Here is a 27912-nt window from a genome sequence, read left to right as displayed (position 1 = left end):
TGACTTGGAGTTACATTGTGTTGTTTTCCCTTTATTTTTTTGAGCAGTGTATATATAGTTTCACAGACAAATTGTTGCATTTTTTTCTGTTTTGTGTGAATTCGTTAAGAATAATATAAAACCAGTCTGCACACCACCAAGGTGAATTGGTTTAGTTTCAGACAGTAGCCTTCAAGTAACAAAATATAATTCAGTTGATTGAACATTAAATGTATTTCAATATGATTAAAATGGTCCTAGAGCCTACTGTTTATATTTTAAAACAGTCATCGTTTTGCATTAGAAGCATATTTGTATTCGTCGCTTGTTTGTATAAATTGCAAAGGCATTGGCAACTTTGTATTTGTAGTCAACTTTGTTCAGATGTTATCGGCGGTCACAGACGGAAAAACACATGTGATTCTAGGTTCATGTTTTACCGGAGATTGTTTATTAAAAATATTTTTAAAAACATGTACGGACGCATTTAGCTGTTCTCGGAGTGGTCTGAGGTAGTTTATTAGATTTACGAGCGTTTTCCAGTGCAATGTTAATAACAATGGTTTTGTGAAACCGCTCGGGAAATTGTACGATGTTCCTACGAAGGGTCTAACGATTCATTTATCCTTAACATGCTTTTGGGAAACCGGGCCCTATTCTGTTTGAATGATTCAAATCTAATGTTCCGTCCTCTTTTAAAATAAATTCAATAAATTGTATTATAAAACGGATGTGTTGTCTTGGTGATTGTTTATGTATTCTAGTAGTTTGTGTGAATAAAGTGATGTCATTGAATTCTAGTAGTTCCTGGTTGGTTCATAGTTGTAATCTGTAATGTAACCCAGCAGTGATCTGTCGGTGCTCCAGGCTCTACCAAATGACAGCCTATTCCCTGTCATCATGTGTACTTTTGAACACAACCCTATGGGGTCCTGGTCAAAAGTAGTGCACAGCACTATAGGCTCGAGTGTGTAAAATATACTATTTGTTCTGTGACTGAATAACATTGATGAAGGATAACGACTCCAATTTCTATGCTGTTGTAAAACAGGTTATTTTGTAAATGCGAATAAAAGAGGATTAGATTTGATTGGAGGTTGCTCTGATGGTTGGTTGAATGTCATGTTATAACATGTCTGTTAGTGTGGTTTCGCAAGGCTTCTTGGAACAAGCCAGTGCCAGCCATCACGTTGTAGTTGTGGATGGCCATTTTCAGTACTGTAACATACCAGTAGGTGTCAGTAAAGTAGCAATCAACACGAGTCTTGTCCACCAGCCAGCTCTCTAGCAATTTGCCAGGGGATGAGGTTGAATGGACACAAATCTACGTTATCGTAGACAGACCATACAATACATGTTATCTGGATCAGTCCTATTGCCATTCACAAGAATCAAAAATAAATATTCTACATTTGATTGTCTCTTTAATCCTCGGAAATAATCTTCTCACAATAATGATGTTAATAGCGTTCCTTAACAAATGATCAAAAGCGTTTAACTTCAGAACAGGAGAGCAGAACTAGCTCGTGAAAAAAAAGAGAATCACTCATAATAGACATTACAGAGAAATCCATAATCAGCACCATAATAAACACATCCTACGTACAGCTGTTCATATTAGTCAGGACTTTTAACATAATAATGTAGCACTATTTCAAACATATTTTAAATGTTGACTTCCATTAGATTGAATGGTGGAACCCTTTGGTCTTTAAAGCAAAAAGCTCAAGCCAGAGACAAGTCCCTGGGCATGGTAACCAGTAAGCCTGTACTGTGACTGATTACATGAATACATTTAAAAACATTGTTTTAGCCATGATTATCTTCCCTTGTGTGGTGTAGCTGCATATTTAGAAAACAAGGAAAGGAGAAACCCCATGATTGGTGGAACCGTAGGAGGAACATGATTAGTAGAACCGTAGGAAGAACATGATTGGTGGAACCGTAGGAGGAACATGATTGGTGGAACATGTCCAGATTCAGCTTTACCAGTATCCAATCACTATTCAGAATATATCAATTATTACAGAAGTCATTCTATACTTTCACACTATTAAATGAATGAATGACAAAAGTCAAACAAAATACACACAAGGTAACATTAGAAAACATGCTTTTAGAACCAAATATACCAGCCTCAATCCCCGACTAAAAATGATTGTCAAAATGATTGCATAGATTATTCTCAAAGGCTAGAAATCCAAATCAAACTGTCACCGTGACGCTAGTTTGCCGTGACCGCTAGGACAGGAGATATATACCTGCTGGCCACTGTCTGTTCTGTAGCTCAGGTGGGCCGGCTGTGGCTTACATCAACTAGAAGACATACTGTACAAGCAACTGGTTGGAATCTGGTTGGAATGACAGTGTCAGCTGGCTTTGCCCTGTGTCACTGTCATTTCAATCAGTTTTGCTAGTTGGGAAAGGCAAGAGGTCATTTCCTCAGGAACTCATGAATGTCTTTACTTCTTGTTGCGGTAGTAGGCGGCCATCTTTACTTCTTGTTGTGGTAGTAGGCGGCCATCTTTACTTCTTGTTGTGGTAGTAGGCGGCCATCTTTACTTCTTGTTGCGATAGTAGGCGGCCATCTTTACTTCTTGTTGTGGTAGTAGGCGGCCATCTTTACTTCTTGTTGTGGTAGTAGGCGGCCATCTTTACTTCTGTTGCGGTAGTAGGCGGCCATCTTTACTTCTTGTTGTGGTAGTAGGCCATCACCATCCTCGCCTTGCTCAAACTGATCCCCTTGGTTGAAGCGCCAGTTGACTTCTTGCTGCGGTAGTAGGTAGCCATCTTTACTTCTTGTTGTGGTAGTAGGCGGCCATCTTTACTTCTTGCTGCGGTAGTAGGCGGCCATCTTTACTTCTTGTTGTGGTAGTAGGCGGCCATCTTTACTTCTTGCTGCGGTAGTAGGTGGCCATCTTTACTTCTTGCTGCGGTAGTGTGCGGCCATCTTTACTTCTTGCTGCGGTAGTAGGCGGCCATCTTTACTTCTTGCTGCGGTAGTGTGCGGCCATCTTTACTTCTTGCTGCGGTAGTAGGCGGCCATCTTTACTTCTTGTTGTGGTAGTAGGCGGCCATCTTTACTTCTTGCTGCGGTAGTAGGCGGCCATCTTTACTTCTTGCTGCGGTAGTGTGCGGCCACCACCAAGTAGCTGTCTGGGGTGAGGTCCTTGGTGTTGGGTGACTTGGGGGACATGGGAAAGGTCTTCCCCTCCACTCTGGAGATCTGGAGCATCCGACATGGGTCGTGTTTCAACAGGTAGCTCTCAAAGGTCTCCCAGCCTCCTCCCACACGCACCATCACATGCTTGTTGTGTAGCATCTAGGAGAACAAGAAGAAGAAGATTACTATATTGTCCAGTCAGTGTTCACAAACGTTCAAAAAAAAACTCTGGTGAAAATCTTTAGCTGACAACGATATTATTTCATGGTGTAGTACAAAGGGGCTATTCAAATCCCAGCCTGGAGGTCCAGAGTACTGCTGGTGTTCTGTTCTACCTGATAATTCATCGCACTGACCCGATGTCCCAGGACTAAATCAGACCTTGATTAGAGGGGAAGAATGAAAATCACAATGGAAATGTCTTTGAGATGCAGATTTTAATTTGCCTAGTGTAGTAGATGGACATCTCTAGTAATTCACAGCTAATACAATGGCTTTGTTTGATTCCCTTTTCACTAATAAATGACTCCAAAACTAAAAAATCATGTGCTGTGGTTTAACCAAGAAATTGTGATGATGTGGGTTGCATTGTATATAGCAATATTCTGTTAATTTCCTTCACACCTTTTAAATTACAACAACTCTCCTGTCTGCCACCTGCTACCTTCTGTAACGTGGTACTACTGTAAACACTACTCCTGCCTGCTACCTTCTGTAACGTGGTACTACTGTAAACACTACTCCTGCCTGCTACCTTCTGTAACGTGGTACTACTGTAAACACTACTCCTGCCTGCTACCTTCTGTAACGTGGTACTACTGTAAACACTACTCCTGCCTGCTACCTTCTCTAACGTGGTACTACTGTAAACACTACTCCTGCCTGCTACCGTCTGTAACGTGGTACTACTGTAAACACTACTCCTGCCTGCTACCTTCTGTAACGTGGTACTACTGTAAACACTACTCCTGCCTGCTACCTTCTGTAACGTGGTACTACTGTAAACACTACTCCTGCCTGCTACCTTCTGTAACGTGGTACTACTGTAAACACTACTCCTGCCTGCTACCTTCTGTAACGTGGTACTACTGTAAACACTACTAATGCCTGCTACCTTCTGTAACGTGGTACTACTGTAAACACTACTCCTGCCTGCTACCTTCTGTAACGTGGTACTACTGTAAACACTACTCCTGCCTGCTACCTTCTGTAACGTGGTACTACTGTAAACACTACTCCTGCCTGCTACCTTCTGTAACGTGGTACTACTGTAAACACTACTCCTGCCTGCTACCTTCTGTAACGTGGTACTACTTACTGTAAACACTACTCCTGCCTGCTACCTTCTCTAACGTGGTACTACAGTAAACACTACTCCTGCCTGCTACCTTCTGTAACGTGGTACTACTGTAAACACTACTCCTGCCTGCTACCGTCTGTAACGTGGTACTACTGTAAACACTACTCCTGCCTGCTACCTTCTGTAACGTGGTACTACTGTAAACACTACTCCTGCCTGCTACCTTCTGTAACGTGGTACTACTGTAAACACTACTCCTGCCTGCTACCTTCTCTAACGTGGTACTACTGTAAACACTACTCCTGCCTGCTACCTTCTGTAACGTGGTACTACTGTAAACACTACTCCTGCCTGCTACCTTCTGTAACATGGTACTACTGTAAACACTACTCCTGCCTGCTACCGTCTGTAACGTGGTACTACTGTAAACACTACTCCTGCCTGCTACCGTCTGTAACGTGGTACTACTGTAAACACTACTCCTGCCTGCTACCTTCTGTAACGTGGTACTACTGTAAACACTACTCCTGCCTGCTACCTGCTACCGTCTAACATGGTACTCCTGTACGTTTCCTGGGTTGGTTACCGTGGCAACATATACACCACACAAATAAATAGCGGGACAGAGAAATAAAAAGGGCGCCATTGCCATATCCACAATACGTTGTGATTCCATTAAACTACATAGCTATCCTGCCATTATCAATCCTACTAATTACATGATAAACAAAAGGAGATCACATTTACAGTAGAATGTCTTTAGAGCACAATCAATCCAAGCAGGAATGAGTGCCTGCAGAAAGCCCCATTTGACAGACAGTGACTTCCTGAATGGAAGTAGCAAGTTAGATTGTGTGTCCCATAGAATTACATATATCATTTAATAGGATATCTGTGGTCTCTCTCTCTCTCTCTCTCTCTCTCTCCTCTCTCTCTCTCTTCTCTCTCTTCTCTCTCTTCTCTCTCTCTTCTCTCTCTCTTCTCTCCTAACATCAAGCATAACATCAAACATTTATAAGCCTCTTTAACAGAATCAATCAACAGGCCATTGGCGGGACACTCGTTCCATGAATGTGTGCCCTCTCAGGCATTGTGACTAGGGATATAATGGGCTTTTGGAAACAGAGGCCTTTTCAATTATGTCTCTATTGTGCTGGGAGACCCCAGCTAGGCCTGTACCCAGGAGAGAGAGAGGAGCCTGGGTGTGAACAGGAGTCCTGGTGGCCGGTTAGCAAAGTATTTTATTGGAGAAGAGAGACAGTGGAAAGAGAGAGAGAGAGAGAGAGTTGTTTTTTGGGGTATCTGTATTTTACTATTTATATTTTTGACAACATTTACTTTCACTTCACTACATTCCTAAATATAATAATGTATTAAAAAAACTGAAATACCTTATTTACATAAGTATTCAGACCCTTTGCTATGAGACTTGAAATTGAGCTCAGGTGCATCCTGTTTCCATTGATCATCCTTGAGATGTCTATACAACTTGATTGGAGTCCACCTGTGGTCAATTGACATGATTTGGAAAGGCACACACCTGTCTATATAAGGTCCCCCAACTAACAGTGTATGTCACAGCAAAAACCATGAGGTTGAAGGCAGGATCGTGTCGAAAGCACAGATCTGGGGAAGGGTACCAAAAAATGTCTGCAGCATTGAAGGTCCCCAAGAACACAGTGGCCTCCATCATTCTTAAATGGAAGAAGTTTGGAACCACCAAGACTCTTCCTAGAGCTGGCCACCCAGCCAAACTGAGAAATCGGGGGAGAAGGGCCTTGGTCAAGAAGGTGCCTGACCAGTGGTATACATATTGTAGCTTTAAATATATTTTAGCAATTACATTTACTTTTGATACTTAATATAAGTAACATTATAGCTTTAATTTATATTTAAAACCCAAATACTTTAGACTTTTACTCAAGTAGTATTTTACTGGGTGACACCTTGACTTGAGTCATTTTCAAATCAAGGTACCTTTACTTTTACTCAAGTATGATAATTGGAGTACTTTTTCCACCGCCATTTTGCTAGTTGAGAACCAGAGTGAGTTGGAGGTTCACACCTTAACAGGCAGCCCATGTAGAGAGCACACAGCAACAGACGTGTCATTTCATCCAACACTCTAGAGTCCAACAAGCTCATTATTGGAATTGAACAGTCATTGGACAAAGAAGAATCAAGACTCGCCTTTAGTTGTGACTTGTCCTTGGTTGCTCAGCAACCCTCATGGACGGTTGAAAGAAACGTCTATCGTACAAAAGATGTCTGGGTTCCCCCTCTCTGTACGGTAGAAAATCTTTTCTTAAAGATATCTACTTGACAGCAGAGGGCACTATCGGAGCAAAAGGTTTATTTTAGACCCTGAACACTGGTCCATGTACGTTAAAACCAGGCTAACATACAACCTTTCTCTTATTCTGCATTTGTGATCCTCAAAGAGCTATCCATCCAGAAATGGTGATACTGTGTGCTACCAGCAGGGGTCCTTCTAGAGCGCATTGTCAGCCCTTGTTGACCTACAGTCACGATCCTCCTTCAACAGCATTTTAAGACATGTGAATCCTGGTTGTAAATCCAAGATCCCAAGAGCACCAAATGCTACTTCACCAATCTGTACTTGTCAATAGATTTCATTCTTGCAAGGCATTTTTTTGTTGCAAGGTCTGTTTGAGTTAGGGGTGGCTGGTAGCTTAGTGGTTAGAGGGTTGGGCCAGTAACCGAAAGGTTGCTGGATCGAATCCCCGAGCTGACAAGGTAAATATCTGTCATTCTGCCCCTGAACAAGACAGTTCCTAGGCTGTTATTGTAAATAAGAATTTGTTCTTAACTGACTTGCCTTAGTTAAATAAAATAAATAAATAGAATGTTACAGTATACAGTAAGATATTTTGACATAAAAACATTTATATTTTATGTAAACGAGGAAACAATTAAGAATAAATACAAATTAGGGCGATAGCTCATTGGCAACAATAACTGCATATGCATTATCGTAAAGTATCTTTGTGTTTTAGAAAAGGGCTATTCCAATCCTATGTATTATTTATCAAGCCTGTTGATCCTGAGGGCTCTCTTTTCCCCCGAACCCCATCAACCCTGGCTGGCCCATAGAGGTAGAAAGAGGAGTCTAGATGGATATAAACCTTTTTTTTTTTAAGCATGGATAATACAAAGAGGAGTTCTCTTTCTATCTCTATGGGCCAGGACACAGACATAGTTGGAATAGCATCACCAGTAAATGAAGGCTCACAGCAGCAGAGGAGCTGCTACCAGCAGAGACAATGGACGTCTGTCATCCACACAGTCAGGCAGTCCAAATATCAACACACTGCAATGTGCAGTGTGTGTGTGTGTGTGTGTGTGTGTGTGTGTGTATGACTGTGTGTGTGTGTGACTGTGTGTGTGTGTGTGTGTGTGACTGTGTGTGTGTGTGTGTGACCGTGTGTGTGTGACCGTGTGTGTGTGACCGTGTGTGACTGTGTGTGTGTGTGTGTGACTCAGTTCACATTGAGATGAGAAACATTATTGTTGTTAAACTAAAAACCTCATATAACTCCAACCTGGATTTTAAAAAAATCCTGCCAAAAGTGAAAGGTCAATAAACAACAAATTCCTGGTAAAAGTGGGTCAGCCAAAATCCAGACTCATAAAATTCAGACTCATCAAATCCAGACTCATAAAATTCAGACTCATCAAATCTCAGAACAAGAAGGAAAGAGTGGGTTTGCTATGAGGACAGAATTGGCTGTCATTAAACAGCCATCTGTAGTCATCAATGGTCTATGGGTCCCTGAGGACACTGAGGAGCAATGGACCTAAGTAAGTATTTCTGTAGCCGGGCATACAATCCGTATTCATATCTGCCGTATCAATATAATATTCACAGCAATATGAAACACCACAACCCCAGTGTAAATCACTTACAGTACAAGCCAGCCATGTGCAAAATTATTTACACCAGATTTCAACACTTCAGATTTGACCCCACCGAACCCAAAACATTCGGTCAAAGATATTTTGGCAGGCACAGTCCAAGCCCAATTTAAAGTCCAGCTGCTGTTAACTACGTGGCTGAGCCGTGTGCAACTAGAAAAATCATGTTACAAAAACAAGGTGTTTTTTTTGTGTCAGAGAAAGTGCGTTAAAAAGAAGACGAGGAGGTGGCACACACACCCGGATGAAGAGCATCTTCTCTCCGACGCGAGCCTGTCTCTCCACACAGAACTTATTGGGACACTTGCAGGGAGGGTCCTCAAAGATATGCTTCACCTGAGACGCACACATGCACAAACAAACATCATTAGATTAGTCCGGAGGTCAATCCAACAACCCTCCACAAAATGCATGTTAATCTTCCTAAATTCCTGGTAATCCTCCTAAATTCCTGGTAATCCTCCTAAATTCCTGGTAATCCTCCTAAATTCCTGGTAATCCTCCTAAATTCCTGGTAATCCTCCTAAATTCCTGGTAATCCTCCTAAATTCCTGGTAATCCTCCTAAATTCCTGGTAATCCTCCTAAATTCCTGGTAATCCTCCTAAATTCCTGGTAATCCTCCTAAATTCCTGGTAATCCTCCTAAATTCCTGGTAATCCTCCTAAATTCCTGGTAATCCTGATACATTTCTGGTAATCCTCATAAATTCCTGGTAAACTTCATAAATTCCTGGTAATCAATCTGTAAATAACATGTAGTATTTGGTAGCATTGCCTTTAAATTGTTTAACTTGGGTCAAACGTTTTGGGTAGCCTTCCACAAGCTTCCCACAATAAGTTGGGTGAATTTTGGCCCATTCCCATTCAGAGCAGGTGTAACTGAGTCAGGTTTGTAGGCCTCCTTGCTCACACACGCTTTTTCAGTTCTGCCTACAAATTTTCTATGGGATTGAGGTCAGGGCTTTGTGATGGCCACTCCAATACCTTGACTTTGTTGTCCTTAAGCCATTTTGCCACAACTTTGGAAGTATGCTTGGGGTCATTGTCCATTTGGAAGACCAATTTGCAGCAGGTAGCCTAGTGGTTAGAGCATTGGACTAGTAACCAAAAGGTTGAAAGATCAAATCCCTGAGCTGACAAGGTGAAAATCTGTCATTCTGCCCCTGTTCCTAGGCCGTCATTTAAAATAAGAATTTGTTCTTAACTGACTTGCGTAGTTAAATAAAGGTAAAATAAAAATGTGTTGACTATCTTTGACAGAGGAATGGGAACACTGATATCAATGAAAAAAAAAAAAAAATCAATAAAACTAAAATTTGTGACCAAGCTTTAACTTCCTGACTGATGTCTTGAGATGTTGCTTCAATATATTGACATAAATTTCCATCCTCATGATGCCATCTATTTTGAGAAGTGCACCAGTCCGTCCTGCAGCAAAGCACACCCACAACATGATGCTGCCACCCCCGTGCTTCACGGTTGGGATGGTGTTCTTTGGCTTGTAAGCCTCCCCCTTCTTCCTCCAAACATAATGATGGTCATTATGGCCAAACAGTTCTATTTTTGTATCATCAAACCAGAGGACATTTTTCCAAAAAGTATGATCTTTGTCCCCATGTGCAGTTGCAAGCGGTAGTCTGGCTTTTTTATGGCGGTTTTGGAGCAGTGGCTTCTTCCTTGTTGAGCGGCCTTTCAGGTTATGTCGATATAGGACTCGTTTTACTGTGGATATAGATACTTTTGTACCCGTTTCCTCCAGCATCTTCACAAGAGCCTTTACTGTTGTTCTGGGATTGATTTGCACTTTTCGCACCAAAGTATGTTCTTCTTTTGGAGACAGAATGCGTCTCCTTCCTGAGCGGTATGACGGCTGCGTGGTCCCATGGTGTTTATACTTGCGTACTATTGTTTGTACAGATGAACGTGGTACCTTCGGGCGTTTGGAAATTGATCCCAAGGATGAACCAGACTTGTGGAGGTCTACAATTTTTTTTTCTGAGGTCTTGGCTGATGCCTTTTGATTTTCCCATGACGTCAAGCAAAGAGGCACCGAGTTTGAAGGTAGGCCTTGAAATACATCCACAGGTACACCTCTAATTGACTCAAATGATGTCAATTAACCTATCAGAAGCTTCTAAAGCCATGACATAATTTTCTGGAATTTTCCTAGCTGTTAAAAAAACCACAGTCAATTTAGTGTATGTGAACTTCTGACCCACTGGAATTGCGATACAGTGAATTATAAATGAAATAATCTGTCTGTAAACAGTTGTTGGAAAAATGACTTGTGTCATGCACAAAGTAGATGTCCTAACCGACTTGCCAAAACTATAGTTTGTTAACAAGAAATTTGTGGAGTGGTTGAAAAACGAGTTTTAATGACTCAATGACTGAGAAAATATGTAATTATGATAGCTAGGTCTATTTAACCTGAATGGATCATTAGTCATGTTAGCTAGCTAGCTTTTTACTCACCGTTTTTGGTCAGCCACAACGCCTTTCCCATTTGTCCAGCAAAAAGTAATTCCATTCAGCGCTGGCTGCACGGTACGCTAGACTTGCTAAACAGCTGCAACAATCCTCATTGACAAGCTTACCTCATCACTTTGACCTTCTGGATTTGGCGGGAGAATTAACGCAGCATCAATAACCTAGCGTTAACAACCCAACCATGCTCTTTCTGAAGAAAGCAACCCAACTGACTGACCCAATACCTGCAACCACCAGTCATCCAAACAACCCAGTATTTTGTGTAGTGTAATGTAGTGCATATGAATATATTTAAGGGGAGAAATACAGGTTAAATATGTAGTCTACACAATTTCCCAATTACTGTTTGCATGGTCAAATAAGGGGCAAATTATATATTTTTTTATTATTGGAAATAGAGTGACATGCATGTACAGGACCAGTCAAACATTTGGACACACCTACTCATTCCAGGGTTTTTCTTTATTTTTTACTATATTTCTACATTGTAGGTTAGTAGTGAAGACATCAAAACTATGAAATAACACATATGGAATCATGTAGTAACCAGAAAAGTGTTAAACAAATCAAAGTAACCACTCTTTGCCTTGATGACAATTTTGCACTCTTGGCATTCTCTCAACCAGCTTCACCTGTAATGCTTTTTCTACAGTCTTGAAGGAGTTCCCACATATGCTGAGCACTTGTTGGCTGCTTTTCCTTCACACTGCGGTCCAACTCATCCCAATTGGGTTGAGGTTGGGTGACTGTGGAGGCCAGGTCATCTGATGCAGCACTCCATCACCCTCCTTCTTGGTCAAATATCCGTCACTTCCTCAGTTTCATTCCCATGTCTGCATTGATGTTGTTTTTGTTTCTCTTGTCCAGATGCTGTTCTTGCTTTGTTTCACGTCTATTATTTATTAAATCAGCACCTTGTACTTGCATCCCATCTCCCAGCGTCTGTAGTTACGGAACTGTTACACTTACACAGTCTGGAGGTGTGTTGGGTCATTGTCCTGTTGAAAAACAAATGATAGTCCCACTAAGCGTAAACCATATGGGATGGCGTATCGCTACACGTGCAGAGATCATCCGTACACCTTCTATGCGTCTCACAAAGACATGTTGTTTGGAACCAAAAATCTCACATTTGGATTTATCAGACCAAAGGACAGATTTCCACCGCTCTAATGTCCATTGCTCGTGTTTCTTGGCTCAATCTAGTCTTCTTATTGGTGTCCTTTAGTAGTGGTTTCTTTGCAGCAATTTGACCATGAAGGCCTGATTCAAGCAGTCTCCTCTGAACAGTTGATGTTGAGATGTTTCTGTTTCTTGAACTCTGTGAAACATTTATTTGGGCTGCAATTTCAGAGGTGCTGTTGACTTTAATGAAATTATTCTCTGCAGCAGAGTTATCTCTGGGTCTTCCTTTCCTGTGGCGGTCCTCATGAGAGACAGTTTCATCATAGCACTTGATGGTTTTTGCGACTGTACAAATTTTCCAGATTGACTGACCTTCATGTCTTAAAGTAATGATGGACTGTCGTTTCTCTTTGCTTATTTGAACTTTTCTTGACATAATATGGACTTGGTCTCTTACCAAAAAGGGCTAGCTTCTGTACACCACCCCTACCTTGTCACAACACAACTGATTGGCTCAAACACATTAAGAAGGAAAGAAATTCCACAAATTAACTTTTAAGAAGGCACACCTGTTAATTGGAATGCATTCCAGGTGACTCCCTCATGAAGTTGGTTAAGAGAATGCTGAGTGTGCAAAGCTGTCATCAAGGCAAAGGGTGGCTATTTAGAAGAATCTCAAATATAAAATATATTTTGATGTGTTTAACACTTTTTTTGGTTACGACATAATTCCATTTGTGGGATTTCATAGTGTTGATGTCTTCACTAATATTCTACAATGTAGAAAACAAGAGAAACCCATGAATGAGTAGGTGTGTCCAAACTTTTGACTGGTACTGTATATTATTAGGCTAGTGCGTAAAATGTCAAATTCATAGCATGGCGCTCCATTGTGCCTCCGGAATAATTTATGATCATCGAAATTATAGCGGTTGAAATCTAATTCACGAGAAATGGAAACGTGTTGACTCTACCGAGAGTCGCTTCGCTTTATTAGGAAAATGTATGTCAGACAAACAAGGCTATCCCCGTGCCAATGAACGGAAGATAACCCCTTTATAATTATTCCAAAAAGAAAGTCTTTAAAAGTGAAGTTGGTGGTAGCCCTACCTGTCTGCGTTGAGGAGAGTTCGAGTCCGGGATCCACTGAATGAAACTGAATTTGAGTATTCATGGTGCGATTCCGGTAGCCTAACCTCGGAGAAACTATGTCATTAGGCTAACTGATACACATTAAATTAAATATGGTTCCCCGAAACGGAGTCGGACCATGGTCTTCCAATAGACACTGACGCACTGTCCTTTGACATGTTCATCATTAACGGTATTCATGGGTGGGGTTTTGAAATTCGATTGGTTATGAGTCTGACAGCGTTACATAATAAAACGCCTATTGATTATTGATTGGTGGAGTGGTGAAATCAAATCTGTGGAAAAAAATGCTCGCCTATTTAACTGAACAGGGCTAATCCAAGATGACAAAGAGATGATCATAGGCTAGATTTCAAATAATCTAATATACTGGAATATTTACATATACAAGTCTGTACAGATCTCTTGATTGCATGTCAATGGATTACACACATAAAGATGCATAGCTGTGAAGTCTATCCATCTGAAGTGATCTTGTCCAGGATATACTTTTGTAAATAACATGTAGGCGACAGTAGTAGAGAAGAGTGTATTTTTTTCATTTATACATGTCCTTTTTATTGATTTTGAAGGAACACGTCACATTCCCCTCCTATGCTCCCTTAAACCCCAAATCATGCAGCAAAGGAATGACATTCCATGAGAGAAACTATGGAAACTAGACATTATTTGTTTACATTTCCTATGAAAAAAAAAAAAACGGACAGTGGAATCGTTTTTTTTTGCCTATGATAATGAAATCAATAATATTCCATTTACTGGACAACCATCCCAACTGCATGAAAACGCTGGTGTTCCAAGTCTTCTTTTTGCAGTTCGACACAGATTGTCAGATCTCACAACACCTGCATAGACGCCCAGCATTTTGCCTTCAAAATAAAAGTCGGCGGTATGACGCTATGTGTAAACTAATATTTTTTTTGCAGCTTTGAATAGTGCATGATGTTAAAATGATGTAAAAAATATAACTACATGTGTGAAAATTCTAAACGAAAGACAATTACTACATTATATAAGATAGATAATATTATAAGGTTTAGCACATTGAGGAAAGGTTGGAGTCTAAGTAAATTAATGTCAAAAACACAATAATAGCCTACTGGTAAAAAAATACAAATACATACAAATTTAAATAATAAAAAAACATTTTATTCTGATTGTAAGATTCTTGTTTATTTACTGGTGCTATTGTTCAAGGGATGCAATTTTGAAATGTAATGTTTAAGAAAAGTCACTGTATTTTTGTTCTATTGCACAAACAAATTGCACTGTACAGGAAAAATTATTGATTGTGTGTCCATAAAACCAGGGTTCAGTCTACTCACTAGAGTCCCTAGTCCAGTCTACTCACTAGAGTCCCTAGTCCAGTCTACTCACTAGAGTCCCTAGTCCAGTCTACTCACTAGAGTCCCTAGTCCAGTCTACTCACTAGAGTCCCTAGTCCAGTCTACTCACTAGAGTCCCTAGTCCAGTCTACTCACTAGAGTCCCTAGTCCAGTCTACTCACTAGAGTCCCTAGTCCAGTCTACTCACTAGAGTCCCTAGTCCAGTCTACTCACTAGAGTCCCTAGTCCAGTCTACTCACTAGAGTCCCTAGTCCAGTCTACTCACTAGAGTCCCTCGTCCAGTCTACTCACTAGAGTCCCTCGTCCAGTCTACTCACTAGAGTCCCTCGTCCAGTCTACTCACTAGAGTCCCTAGTCCAGTCTACTCACTAGAGTCCCTAGTCCAGTCTACTCACTAGAGTCCCTAGTCCAGTCTACTCACTAGAGTCCCTAGTCCAGTCTACTCACTAGAGTCCCTCGTCCAGTCTACTCACTAGAGTCCCTCGTCCAGTCTACTCACTAGAGTCCCTCGTCCAGTCTACTCACTAGAGTCCCTAGAATACAAATCAGTTTAAACAAAATGCTAGGTCATAGGAAATGTTGCTGGACTTTTACTGTGGTCAAACAGCTTAAAATGTGGTGCCTGGAAACTATACGGTACAAATATAGCACTTTACAGGAAAAACGATTCATACGGAATAACACAAGAGTGTTGCTGGCCTTTCTCCACCCATTCCATTGATCACAATGCAAATCACTGTATATGTAATACATATTGGCAACACTCCGTATTATTCAGAACACATATACATTCTACAGACACCCCTGAGTATTTCCTATAATACTTTTACTGTGGCACCCAGAATATGTGTTGCTCTATAGGCAAATAGGTATTCCATTTGCATTGATTTGCATTGGGAACATTTATTTGACCTTAGAACATATATATTTTTTTACAAATGTAATGCAAATGCAACTTAAATATGAACAAATATGAATCATTGTTAATGTTTAGACAATAGTTGTTCATATATCATGAATAAATACAAGTTATTCACACTTTTTATAATATTACGCGGGGGACTTTTATTTTGAAAGTTTCTTAAATTCCGCAACACGGAAGTACTTTTTTTTTTGTGTGTTGCTGACAACAAGCTGGTGACTCCTCGTTACAGGGCGGCAGCTTCGATCGCACATGGCAGACTACAAAAGGGTTGTGTTTCAGATCGCAAAGCGGTTCACAAATATATTCAGAACACACTATGCAGCCGTTCTGTATACCTCAGTGTTGTGTGCAGCCTGTCCGAGTGGTGAGATGCCTTTGGATATACGGCGTAAAAAACAACATTATTTTATTGGGTTAGGCTGAAAGGCTGTAAAGTTGAGCATCCCACTGCTACTGTTCTAGATGACTGTTGGGAATATACAAGTAGACAAGGCAGTGGTTTTGGTTGGACAGTTGGAAAAACTTGCTGATGAGAGTGGTTGGAGGTTGGCCCTTCCGTGGTGATTTAAGGTCTGTTCCTCCATGGTTATAGTTAGTTAGCTCGTAGATTTAGCAAAAGCAGAGTGGGTAGCCACTTTGTCGATGTGCACAAGAGTAACTAACTTGGCACTTTTGCTAACCTTGCCTGCTGGGTTCTTCTAGATTTAGCGAACTAACGTTAACTAGCTCAATCTAGTCAAGTAGCCAACAAACATTCAACACTGAAACTAAAAAGTTGATTTCCTTGCTCAAGTATGGGGATGTGCTTACCGTGCCTTGGTGGACCTGGAAACGACTTGTCCACCTCACCAGATCGAGTAAGTAACTTGTTACAGTAGCTAGGTTCATTATTAGCTTGGTTGCTGCCGTTAACTAGCGAGCTACACTTTATATATATATTGCCAGCTGTGTATATACACACACACACACACACACACACACACACACACACACACACACACACACACACACACACAATTGTCTATGTTTCAGGTCAACATCGTAAACAAATTGTACATATATTTGGATTACAAAATGAAACAATGTAACATAAAACAGCATAACCAATAAACACAAACAATAAGAATTATACGTTCCCATTCAGGTCTCTGCTCTTCATTTCTCATTACTTGAATATTTTTTCCTCCTCATTAATTTCATTTAACATTATATTTTTTTTTTATTTAAATTTTCCTCCCACTCAACATGTTCTGCTTCCTTGCCAGGAGACAAGGAGACGTGAGCTGGCAGAGGCCGCTGAGAAGAGGCAGAAAGAGGTATGACTGTTTTGGACAAGTTGTTATGACAACCATATACGGTAGGCTTACACTGGTACAGCAAAGGGCTGGTTTCCCGGACACAGATTAAGCCTAGTCTAGGATCGAAAAGCATTTTCCATGGAGATTCACCGTTAAATTATTCTTTTTTTTTTCAGTTCAGGACTAGGATTAATTTGTGTCCCGGAAACCAGCCCTATATAGCCCACACATGGTGGTCCTGTGTGGCTCAGTTGGATTAGGGTGTGGTGAGGTTGTGGGGTCAGTTCCCACAGGGATCCTGTACACCACTGTACCATGAGTCATTTAGCTGGGATGAGTGTCTTCTAAGTGGCGTACTGTAGACAACCACTGAACAGTCAGTAGAGCTGGGCGATACAGACAGAAATCCATATTGTGATAAATTGCCTGAATTTATGCGATAACATTTAATGTGCACCATTTGTACAAAAAAAAAAAAATCCTTTAAACTACTACTACTAGTTGTATGGTTGTAGCCATCTATTGTTCCATGAACAATCAGTCATATTAGAAAACATTTAATTTCAAAACACATTTCTCTAGTATAGGCTACTTATCGTAATGAACGATATCTGCCAAAATGCCTGTGATAAGTGATCGGTATGGTTTATTTGTCCCAACTCTACCAGTTCATCTCAGCAGCCAGCCACTCTCCCAGTCTTGTTATTCATATAGCATAGAAGAGCTTACTGAGACAGTGGAGTCTGCTGGGAGAAGAGAGAAGGCATCTAGTCCCGTGTAGCTCAGTTGGTAGAGCATGGCGCTTGCAACGCCAGGGTTGTGGGTTCGATTCCCACGGGGGGCCAGTACAAAAAAGTATGAATGTATGTACTTGTAAGTCGCTCTGGATAAGAGCGTCTGCTAAATGACTTAAATGTAAAATGTAAATCTTATTACCTATCCCTTTTTACACTATCGTGTTAACTGACCGAAAACCCCTACTGCGCTGGCTCCAATCCCTTCCCAGTACGGTTCCAGCAGCTACAGATGTAGGATCTTAATGTGATCACCCTGTTGCAGGAGAACTTGCAGTATATTTGAGATTTAAAAAGTCTTCTGAAGTTTGTAATTTCCACTGATATTTCAGACTCGATTTTTCCCTTACGAAAAATGTATCAACTCCTACAAAAAAAATTCAATTTAATTATAATCCACATAATAATTCACATTTCCTGTTGCTGCATGATTATGTTCAGGCTGTAGCAAACTGGCTCAAATGAAGATCCTACATCTGTACGGTAGATGTGCCGTGTAACCAGGTCAGCACACTGCAGCTCGGCTTGATTTCCGCTCCGTAGTGTGAAAAGGTTAGCCGAATATAACGAGCCTTGAACCAAGAAATCCAATCTAGAAATTCAATCTATAGTGTTTTGTACCCTTTGTTGCAAGGCTACTAAAGTATCTTCAATCATAATGTTTAGTTGCTCCTCATAAGACTGGTGGGTATTTTTATTTTTTTACTGTTATACAGAAATTCTTCAGTCAAAGCCAATTGTATCCAACCCATAAAACATGTCGTCCTACTAAAGCATCGAGGTGAGTATGAAGACCGTGTTCTTAGCTCCATGTTTTGACTCGGCTGGTATTTCCTCCCACCACCCACACGACCCACCTCTCACTTCTGGTGCTGCACACTTTGTCATTCTGTCTTAACTTTATTTTAAACGTTCCTTACCCTAGTTCCAGATCTGTTTGTGCTGTCTTGCCAGCTCCAATGGTTATTGTCACTCCGTTGACCACAGGATTTGGCAAGACGGCACAAACAGATCTGGAACCAGGCTATAACTTATGCTTTTCCCCGACACAACAACACTATATACTGGAACTTAATGCCTCTAACAGATCTGGGACCAGGCCTCTTGCCACATTGGAGGTCATATAATCCAGCATGTGTCAAACAGCTGGCAACTGGGTTCCCACTAGATAGCACAGCCACAAAGTCAAAATTGGCTAAATTGTAAAATTCATGAAAGGAAAAAAAATCTAATTTTTGTTGTCTTAATTTAAGGTAAGGCATAAGGTTAGCAGTGTGGTTATGGTTAGGTTTAAAATAATATTTTAAGAAGATAAATTGTAGAAATACGTGGTGTTTATGACTTTGTGGCTGTGGTAACTAGTGACAACCTGGCAACGGCTATCTGTCTGCATGAACTGTACTGAATGTCTCTCAGGAAGTCTGACAACTGGCTTCCCTGCCCAATGGCGAGCACTATCCTCTTTCAGGAAGTCTGACAACTGGCTGCCCTGCCCAATGGCGAGCACTATCCTCTTTCAGGAAGTCTGACAACTGGCTGCCCTGCCCAATGGCGAGCACTATCCTCTTTCAGGAAGTCTGACAACTGGCTGCCCTGCTCAATGGCGAGCACTATCCTCTTTCAGGAAGTCTGACAACTGGCTGCCCTGCTCAATGGCGAGCACTATCCTCTTTCAGGAAGTCTGACAACTGGCTGCCCTGCTCAATGGCGAGCACTATCCTCTTTCAGGAAGTCTGACAACTGGCTGCCCTGCTCAATGGCGAGCACTATCCTCTTTCAGGAAGTCTGACAACTGGCTGCCCTGCCCAATGGCGAGCACTATCCTCTTTCAGGAAGTCTGACAACTGGCTGCCCTGCCCAATGGCGAGCACTATCCTCTTTCAGGAAGTCTGATAACTGGCTGCCCTGCCCAATGGCGAGCACTATCCTCTTTCAGGAAGTCTGACAACTGGCTGCCCTGCCCAATGGCGAGCACTATCCTCTTTCAGGAAGTCTGACAACTGGCTGCCCTGCCCAATGGCGAGCACTATCCTCTTTCAGGAAGTCTGACAACTGGCTGCCCTGCCCAATGGCGAGCACTATCCTCTTTCAGGAAGTCTGACAACTGGCTGCCCTGCCCAATGGCGAGCACTATCCTCTTTCAGGAAGTCTGACAACTGGCTGCCCTGCCCAATGGCGAGCACTATCCTCTTTCAGGAAGCTCAGTTTGATTTGCAACCCTTCTGTATCTAGCGTTTAACCGTACAAATAGAATTACGTTCAACATAATATTTCTAGTCAGATCATGACATGCACATGTAGGCCTGTATTCTAGTAATACTCTTGTCTGTAAATTCTCTCAATTATGCGAGACCCATTTCTGAAAAGATCAATAAAGTGAACTGAAGACGATGAATTAACTCGTTTCAACTGAACACATGATAAGAGACGTTAGACTTGTAACAGTGTAGTCAACACTATGGGCCCTTGTCTAAAGTAGTGCACTATATAGGGAATAGGGTTCTATAGGGCCCTGGTCTAAAGTAGTGCACTATATAGGGAATAGGGTTCTGGTCTAAAGTAGTGCACTATATAGGGAATAGGGCTCTGGTCTAAAGTAGTGCACTATATAGGGAATAGGATCCTGGTCTAAAGTAGTGCACTATATAGGGAATAGGGTTCTGGTCTAAAGTAGTTCACTATATAGGGAATAGGGTTCTATAGGGCTCTGGTCTAAAGTAGTGCACTATATAGGGAATAGGGTTCTATAGGGCTCTGGTCTAAAGTAGTGCACTATATAGGGAATAGTGTTCTGGTCTAAAGTAGTTCACTATATAGGGAATAGGGTTCTATAGGATCCTGGTCTAAAGTAGTGCACTATATATATCAAATCAAATGTATTTATATAGCCCTTCGTACATCAGCTGATATCTCAAAGTGCTGTACAGAAACCCAGCCTAAAACCCCAAACAGCAAGCAATGCAGGTGTAGAAGCACGGTGGCTGGGAAAAACTCCCTAGAAAGGCCAAAACCTAGGAAGAAACCTAGAGATGAACCAGGCTATGAGGGGTGGCCAGTCCTCTTCTGGCTGTGTCGGGTGGAGATTATAACAGAACATGGCCAAGATGTTCAAATGTTCATAAATGACCAGCATGGTCAAATAATAATAATCACAGTGGTTGTCGAGGGTGCAACAGGTCAGCACCTCAGGAGTAAATGTCAGTTGGATTTTCATAGCCGATCATTAAGAGTATCTCTACCGCTCCTGCGGTCTCTAGAGAGTTGAAAACAGCAGGTCTGGGACAGGTAGCACGTCCGGTGAACAGGTCAGGGTTCCATAGCCGCTGGCAGAACAGTTGAAACTGGAGCAGCAGCACGGCCAGGTGGACTGGGGACAGCAAGGAGTAATCATGCCAGGTAGTCCTGAGGCATGGTCCTAGGGCTCAGGTCCTCCGAGAGAGAGAATTAGAGAGAGCATACTTAAATTCACACAGGACACTGGATAAGACAGGAGAAGTACTCCAAATATAACAAACTGACCCTAGCCCCCTGACACAAACTACTGCAGCATAAATACTGGAGGCTGAGACAGGAGGGGTCAGGAGACACTGTGGCCCCATCCGATGATACCCCCGGACAGGGCCAAACAGGAAGGATATAACCCCACCCACTTTGCCAAAGCACAGCCCCCACACCACTAGAGGGATATCTTCAACCACCAACTTACCATCCTGAGACAAGGCCGAGTATAGCCCACAAAGATCTCCACCACAGCACAAACCAAGGGGGGGGGGGGGGCGCCAACCCAGACAGGAAGATCACATCACATATATAGGGTTCTATAGGATCCTGGTCTAAAGTAGTGCACTATATAGGGAATAGGGTTCTATAGGGCTCTGGTCAGGAGTAGTGCACTATATAGGGAATAGGGTTCTATAGGGCTCTGGTCTAAAGTAGTGCACTATATAGGGAATAGGGTTCTATAGGATCCTGGTCTAAAGTAGTGCACTATATAGGGAATAGGGTTCTATAGGGCTCTGGTCTAAAGTAGTGCACTATATAGGGAATAGGGTTCTATAGGGCTCTGGTCTAAAGTAGTGCACTATATAGGGAATAGGGTTCTATAGGGCTCTGGTCTAAAGTAGTGCACTATATAGGGAATAGGGTTCTATAGGATCCTGGTCTAAAGTAGTGCACTATATAGGGAATAGGGTTCTATAGGGCTCTGGTCTAAAGTAGTGCACTATATAGGGAATAGGGTTCTATAGGGCTCTGGTCTAAAGTAGTGCACTATATAGGGAATAGGGTTCTATAGGGCTCTGGTCTAAAGTAGTGCACTATATAGGGAATAGGGTTCTATAGGGCTCTGGTCTAAAGTAGTGCACTATGTAGGGAATATGGTTCTATAGGGCTCTGGTCTAAAGTAGTGCACTATATAGGGAATAGAGTGCCAGTGGGGACAGAGCCGTGTGTCTGTAGCTGCCATTCTGACCTCTCCATCTCCTCTTAGACAACCTACAGGGGTGTCAAAAACCCCCAAGCAGTTGAGAGAAATAAAAAGAATAAGGAGATGGAGAAACAAGAGATGAGACCGTCTCCGCCTGGAGGAGAAGGAGGAGGAGGGCTGAAGGTTAGTCCTCATATTTTCAACACAGATTATGTCATGTCACAGTCTGCCTGCAACTTCAAGAGGTAAGTCTCTTAACGAATCAGCACACCTTTGAGAAAGGCAAGACGGCCTAACCTTGTATTCTTTGCTGGCTTATATATATATATATTTCTTTTTAAATAATTAATTAATCATATAGGTCATTTGTTTTGCGCTAGAATAGTTAAATGATGTAGCCCAAAACATAATGGCTTTTTAATGTCTCCGACTACATGAATGACTGAATCTGGTTTATTTATGCCACATATCGCCCACTTGTTGTTCGAATGTTTCCTGTTTCTCTCAACAGGTCATTTATTTGTCTACGAGTATGCTTTTCCCCTTTTTGAGGAGATGCGTGAGCTGTGTCTATTCCATCCTTTAATACCATGTTTTCTTCTGTTTTGTAGTGGCAGGTAGGCTAAAGATAGACATGGAGAGATCCTGGAAGTCTCAATGTAGACTGAGGTTCAGCTAACATCATGAAGAGTGTCGGTACCAGTTGACTTGAAAAGGCTTTTTTTTTTTTTTGAATGTCAGCCCTTCTACTAGATTTTTTATTTTTAAATGCAAGCTTTTTATTTTATTTTTAGAGGCGATTGTGTGTCTGCATCTCTCAACTTCGTAGGATAGTTTGCCGGGCTTCGACGCTGGTAAAAAAAAAAAAAGATTCTGCTGCCCAATGTTGGCCGTGTGAATCACAGGACATGCCTCCCTTAATGCCAATATATACAAGAGAATATGCAAGCCAGCCAATGGAGCTTTGGAACAGACAGGGTGGCATAGCTATGAATAGAATATAAACACTCAGAGGAAATATGCTCTCACACTACATCGATAAACTGTACCAGGCGTCTTGCAGTGCACTCTCTCTCTCTCTGTGTTCTCTTTGTCCTCTCGCCTTTCTTTCTCTCAGCCATTTCAACTTTGCCAGCTTTAACACCATGGCGCTTACTTCTTTTGCAATTGTTTCAGACATTTTGAACTTTGAGGAATATTCTCATTCTTGTGATCTATTTACTGTATAGTATATTTTCCTTCTACAATGATTTTATGCAACAAAGTCCTTTTTACTGTTCAAAATAGGCCTAGATGATTCAAATGACATTTTCTATTGTAGATCAGTGTGAAAAGAACTACGTTTCCCATAGCTACTGATGAACCACGTGAATGTTTTAGAGTTCACGCACCAGCACTATTCAGTTGACTTTTCACTTTAGTGTTTGATTTTCATATGTCTGTGCAATATAAGTTATTTGCTACAGGTTGTAATGGTTTGTAATGTATGAAGAAAATGCTATATTTTAAATGAGGTAAGAGGTTTGAGTCGTGAAAGCCTGATGAAAAAGTGTTTTTTATGCATGAATATTTCTTCTTCTGTTTTTTTCTCATTTCAACCTGTTCAGTAATATTGTTGTCATGACAATGTTCCAGGAATTATTTTATCCAAACATACACCGGTGTCACATAATGTTCTTTCTTGGGTATGCAGTCTGTTGTCACGATGGTAATAGGACTACCGTTATTCACCAGGTTTCGGTCCATTCCATTTCAGTTCAGGAAGTACACTGAAATTACAACTATCTGCAATGCTTTTCAATGAGGAACATTTTTTGGGGATTTACTTTCTGAATTGAAATGGAATTGACCCCAACCCTGTCACCCACTGGGGCGTACCTGTCCACGATGATAACTCTGCAGATCTGTCACCCACTGGGGCGTACCTGTCCACGATGATAACTCTGCAGATCTGTCATCCACTGGGGCGTACCTGTCCACGATGATAACTCTGCAGATCTGTCATCCACTGGGGCGTACCTGTCCACGATGATAACTCTGCAGATCTGTCATCCACTGGGGCGTACCTGTCCACGATGATAACTCTGCAGATCTGTCATCCACTGGGGCGTACCTGTCCACGATGATAACTCTGCAGATCTGTCATCCACTGGGGCGTACCTGTCCACGATGATAACTCTGCAGATCTGTCATCCACTGGGGCGTACCTGTCCACGATGATAACTCTGCAGATCTGCACTGGGGCGTACCTGTCCACGATGATAACTCTGCAGATCTGTCATCCACTGGGGCGTACCTGTCCACGATGATAACTCTGCAGATCTGTCATCCACTGGGGCGTACCTGTCCACGATGATAACTCTGCAGATCTGTCATCCACTGGGGCGTACCTGTCCACGATGATAACTCTGCAGATCTGTCATCCACTGGGGCGTACCTGTCCACGATGATAACTCTGCAGATCTGTCATCCACTGGGGCGTACCTGTCCACGATGATAACTCTGCAGATCTGTCATCCACTGGGGCGTACCTGTCCACGATGATAACTCTGCAGATCTGTCATCCACTGGGGCGTACCTGTCCACGATGATAACTCTGCAGATCTGTCATCCACTGGGGTGTACCTGTCCACGATGATAACTCTGCAGATCTGTCATCCACTGGGGCGTACCTGTCCACGATGATAACTCTGCAGATCTGTCATCCACTGGGGCGTACCTGTCCACGATGATAACTCTGCAGATCTGTCATCCACTGGGGCGTACCTGTCCACGATGATAACTCTGCAGATCTGTCATCCACTGGGGCGTACCTGTCCACGATGATAACTCTGCAGATCTGTCACCCACTGGGGCGTACCTGTCCACGATGATAACTCTGCAGATCTGTCATCCACTGGGGCGTACCTGTCCACGATGATAACTGCAGATCTGTCATCCACTGGGGCGTACCTGTCCACGATGATAACTGCAGATCTGTCACCCACTGGGGCATACCTGTCCACGATGATAACTGCAGATCTGTCATCCACTGGGGCGTACCTGTCCACGATGATAACTCTGCAGATCTGTCATCCACTGGGGCGTACCTGTCCACGATGATAACTCTGCAGATCTGTCATCCACTGGGGCGTACCTGTCCACGATGATAACTCTGCAGATCTGTCATCCACTGGGGCGTACCTGTCCACGATGATAACTCTGCAGATCTGTCATCCACTGGGGCGTACCTGTCCACGATGATAACTCTGCAGATCTGTCATCCACTGGGGCGTACCTGTCCACGATGATAACTCTGCAGATCTGTCATCCACTAGGGCGTACCTGTCCACGATGATAACTCTGCAGATCTGTCACCCACTGGGGCGTACCTGTCCACGATGATAACTCTGCAGATCTGTCACCCACTGGGGCGTACCTGTCCACGATGATAACTCTGCAGATCTGTCACCCACTGGGGCGTACCTGTCCACGATGATAACTCTGCAGATCTGTCACCCACTGGGGCGTACCTGTCCACGATGATAACTCTGCAGATCTGTCATCCACTGGGGCGTACCTGTCCACGATGATAACTCTGCAGATCTGTCATCCACTGGGGCGTACCTGTCCACGATGATAACTCTGCAGATCTCAGGTGGAAATGGGAAGAGAGCCTGAACCAGCAGGTGTTATTGTGCACTTGGAAGTATTGCATTTATACCTGCCTTGCTTTTTATACTTGAGGTTTTCTTCTTCCTATACCCACCTAGTACATCTGATGAATGAATCACACACACAATCTGATTATTTTTGAAATATTTTTTTGAAATCAGGTATCAAATTTGATTTGTAATATTGTTTGGTGAAATATGCTTAATGAGAGTCATTTCCCATAATTCTGTACCTTTGGATAGTTGCACTTCCAATTTTGATCATCATGATTTTAGTGACTGCAAAGAAAATGTATAGATCTACTGGGATTTTTAAAATACAAAACTAACTTCCTGTTTTGTCCGCTTGGACACGAGACAAGTATAGTCGCGTTAATCTTTTTTGTTGTTGCAAGCAGTCGTGTTCTTTTGATGAATGTATTTATGTTTTAAAAAGACAACTACATTTTGAAAATCCATTTCCTGTTTTGCAACAGCTCTGTAGGTCTTATGGACGCTGTTTTGAAACTCGACAACCTTGTTCCAAAAAAACTAGTAGGTAAAGACAGTTGTTTCCTGATTGAAATAGTACAAGAGTACACCATGAGGGACTCGTTTCCCTACCAGCAGGTTGCGGGAGGACCACAGTGCGTCCTTCAGACACGTGAGGGTGGGCCAGAGCTTTGTGGAGGCCTTCGGCCCACCCCATAACAGCACGAGCTGGGGCGTTAGGTCTTCCCCTGCTGGCGGACATGAGATCAGGGCCTGTTTTCTTCCACAGGTCCCTGGCGGGTCTCCCAGAGAACATATATTTTCTTATGGAAAAGTTTTATTGTTGCATTTTCTTTGAAAACAGCTCATATATATTTTTGTACATCATATTATACACATAAAAACGGCATTAAAGCATCAAAAACTATTTGAATTTGTTTTGATTAAATGGGTGACTGAACACTATCTAGTGACATAGACTTGCTTAATTAAACGCAATATCCATCATGACTATAATAAACGAACCATCCGGTTGGCTTCGTCTGCTTTTTCTTTACAACGGCAGGGGGTGCACCGTTCCTGGAGGTACTGCAATACCAGGTCGATGCGTGGAGTGGACGGAGCAAGCCCCTATTCCATCTCCCTATTCCAAAAATCAATTTAATATATGGTCCCCAGATAGGGGACGTATCAGATATTAAACTGATAAGAACAGATACTACACTTGATCTTAGCCAAAAGGCCGAGAAGCGATACCGCAATGCTTTCGGGAGGAAGGTGCCGTTCTCAGACACGTCAAATCCGGAAACGCTTACAGCCAAATGAGCTATGTAAACTTTACATCAAATATCAAAGATTATGATGCTGTTAAAAAATGGTGGCATAGATCGGGATTTGATCAACGTCGGGAAAAGACACTTTTCACTGATACAATGTAACACATTGGTAGGATACAAAGTCACGCGGTCATCCGCCCTCCAATCGGAAACTAGACAAATCCTTATTGAGTTAAAACCAGATTTACAGCTAAATTGGAGTAATAATCTATCAAATACGGGTGGGAGAAACAATTTGCAGATAATAATATTGACATAACATTTTATCTTTTATAAAATATCTCAAGAAGCGTTGATGCCACAAGGGAACAAAACAAATTGTCCACTTGGTGGCGACAGACTTCCACCGACCGTCGCCTTGTACAAGCAGTTCTATGTTGTCAATAAAATACACTTGAATGTTGAACCACTTTTTTATTTTATTTTTTATTTTACCGTTATTTTACCAGGTAAGTTGACTGAGAACACATTCTCATTTGCAGCAACGACCTGCTGCATAGTTACAGGGGAGAGGAGGGGGATGAATGAGCCAATTGTAAACTGGGGATTACTTGACTTCATCATCAACGCAAAAATAGCCTATGTATTTTTAAATCTGTCTGTAGAGCCTTGTATGATAAGGCCATTGTGAGGAGGCCTTTATAAAGTTGCCCTCCTAAATTACTCATACCGAGCCGTGTCTGGTATACCAGACACTGCTGTCGGGGATGCCATCCAGCACCCTGTCCATCAAACGCTCAAAAGTAGCTGGAGCGTTGCACAGGCCAAAACACAGGACCTTGAACTGACAGTGTCCTCTGTTAGTGGAGAACACAGTTTTGGCTCTGGCCTCTGGGGAGAGGGGCACCTGCCAGTAGCCACTAAAATGAGCTAACAGTTCAAACTGAGCATGAAAAGCTTCCCAATCCGCCTTACCGGAATACTTCGGGGTCTTAACAGCTAGGGACGCAACTGGGAACTGGGCGCCGCCATGTTTGTTTACATCCTGAGCCCCAGATTCCTCGTCGACGTCACACC

The 27912-nt window shown here is 42.2% G+C and overlaps 2 protein-coding genes and 1 non-coding gene across 5 annotated transcripts; 1 reads left to right on the top strand and 2 right to left on the bottom strand.

Moving 5' to 3' along the window:
• Positions 1-2966: 2966 nt before the first annotated feature.
• On the bottom strand, positions 2967-8709 carry LOC120065794 (growth arrest-specific protein 2-like). Its single transcript, XM_039016847.1, has 3 exons — positions 8619-8709; positions 3090-3301; positions 2967-3057 (listed from the first exon to the last, which is right to left on the bottom strand). The coding sequence occupies exons 1-2, from the start codon at positions 8631-8633 to the stop codon at positions 3092-3094; spliced, it is 225 nt and encodes a 74-aa protein (XP_038872775.1). The 5' UTR covers positions 8634-8709; the 3' UTR covers positions 2967-3057; positions 3090-3091.
• A 7077-nt stretch (positions 8710-15786) lies between these two features.
• Positions 15787-23786, top strand: LOC120066511 (small VCP/p97-interacting protein-like). Of its 3 annotated transcripts, none has more exons than XM_039017934.1 (5): positions 15787-15987; positions 16211-16274; positions 16683-16733; positions 21999-22118; positions 22547-23786. In XM_039017934.1, exons 1-5 carry the CDS (start codon positions 15947-15949, stop codon positions 22559-22561), a joined length of 291 nt encoding a protein of 96 aa, XP_038873862.1. In that variant the 5' UTR covers positions 15787-15946; the 3' UTR covers positions 22562-23786. The 3 variants fall into 3 exon arrangements, with proteins under 3 accessions (XP_038873862.1, XP_038873860.1, XP_038873861.1); XM_039017932.1 differs by having other exon boundaries at positions 21999-22180; XM_039017933.1 differs by having other exon boundaries at positions 15787-16274; positions 21999-22180.
• Positions 23787-26622: 2836 nt separating this feature from the next.
• Positions 26623-26813, bottom strand: LOC120066844. The gene has a single exon (XR_005478826.1). It is a non-coding gene; the product is annotated as a U2 spliceosomal RNA (small nuclear RNA).
• Positions 26814-27912: the final 1099 nt, after the last annotated feature.

This window comes from Salvelinus namaycush, chromosome 21 (genome assembly GCF_016432855.1).
Source record: "Salvelinus namaycush isolate Seneca chromosome 21, SaNama_1.0, whole genome shotgun sequence".
Lineage (NCBI taxonomy): Eukaryota > Metazoa > Chordata > Actinopteri > Salmoniformes > Salmonidae > Salvelinus > Salvelinus namaycush.
This window is presented reverse-complemented; position numbering and strand designations above follow the sequence as displayed.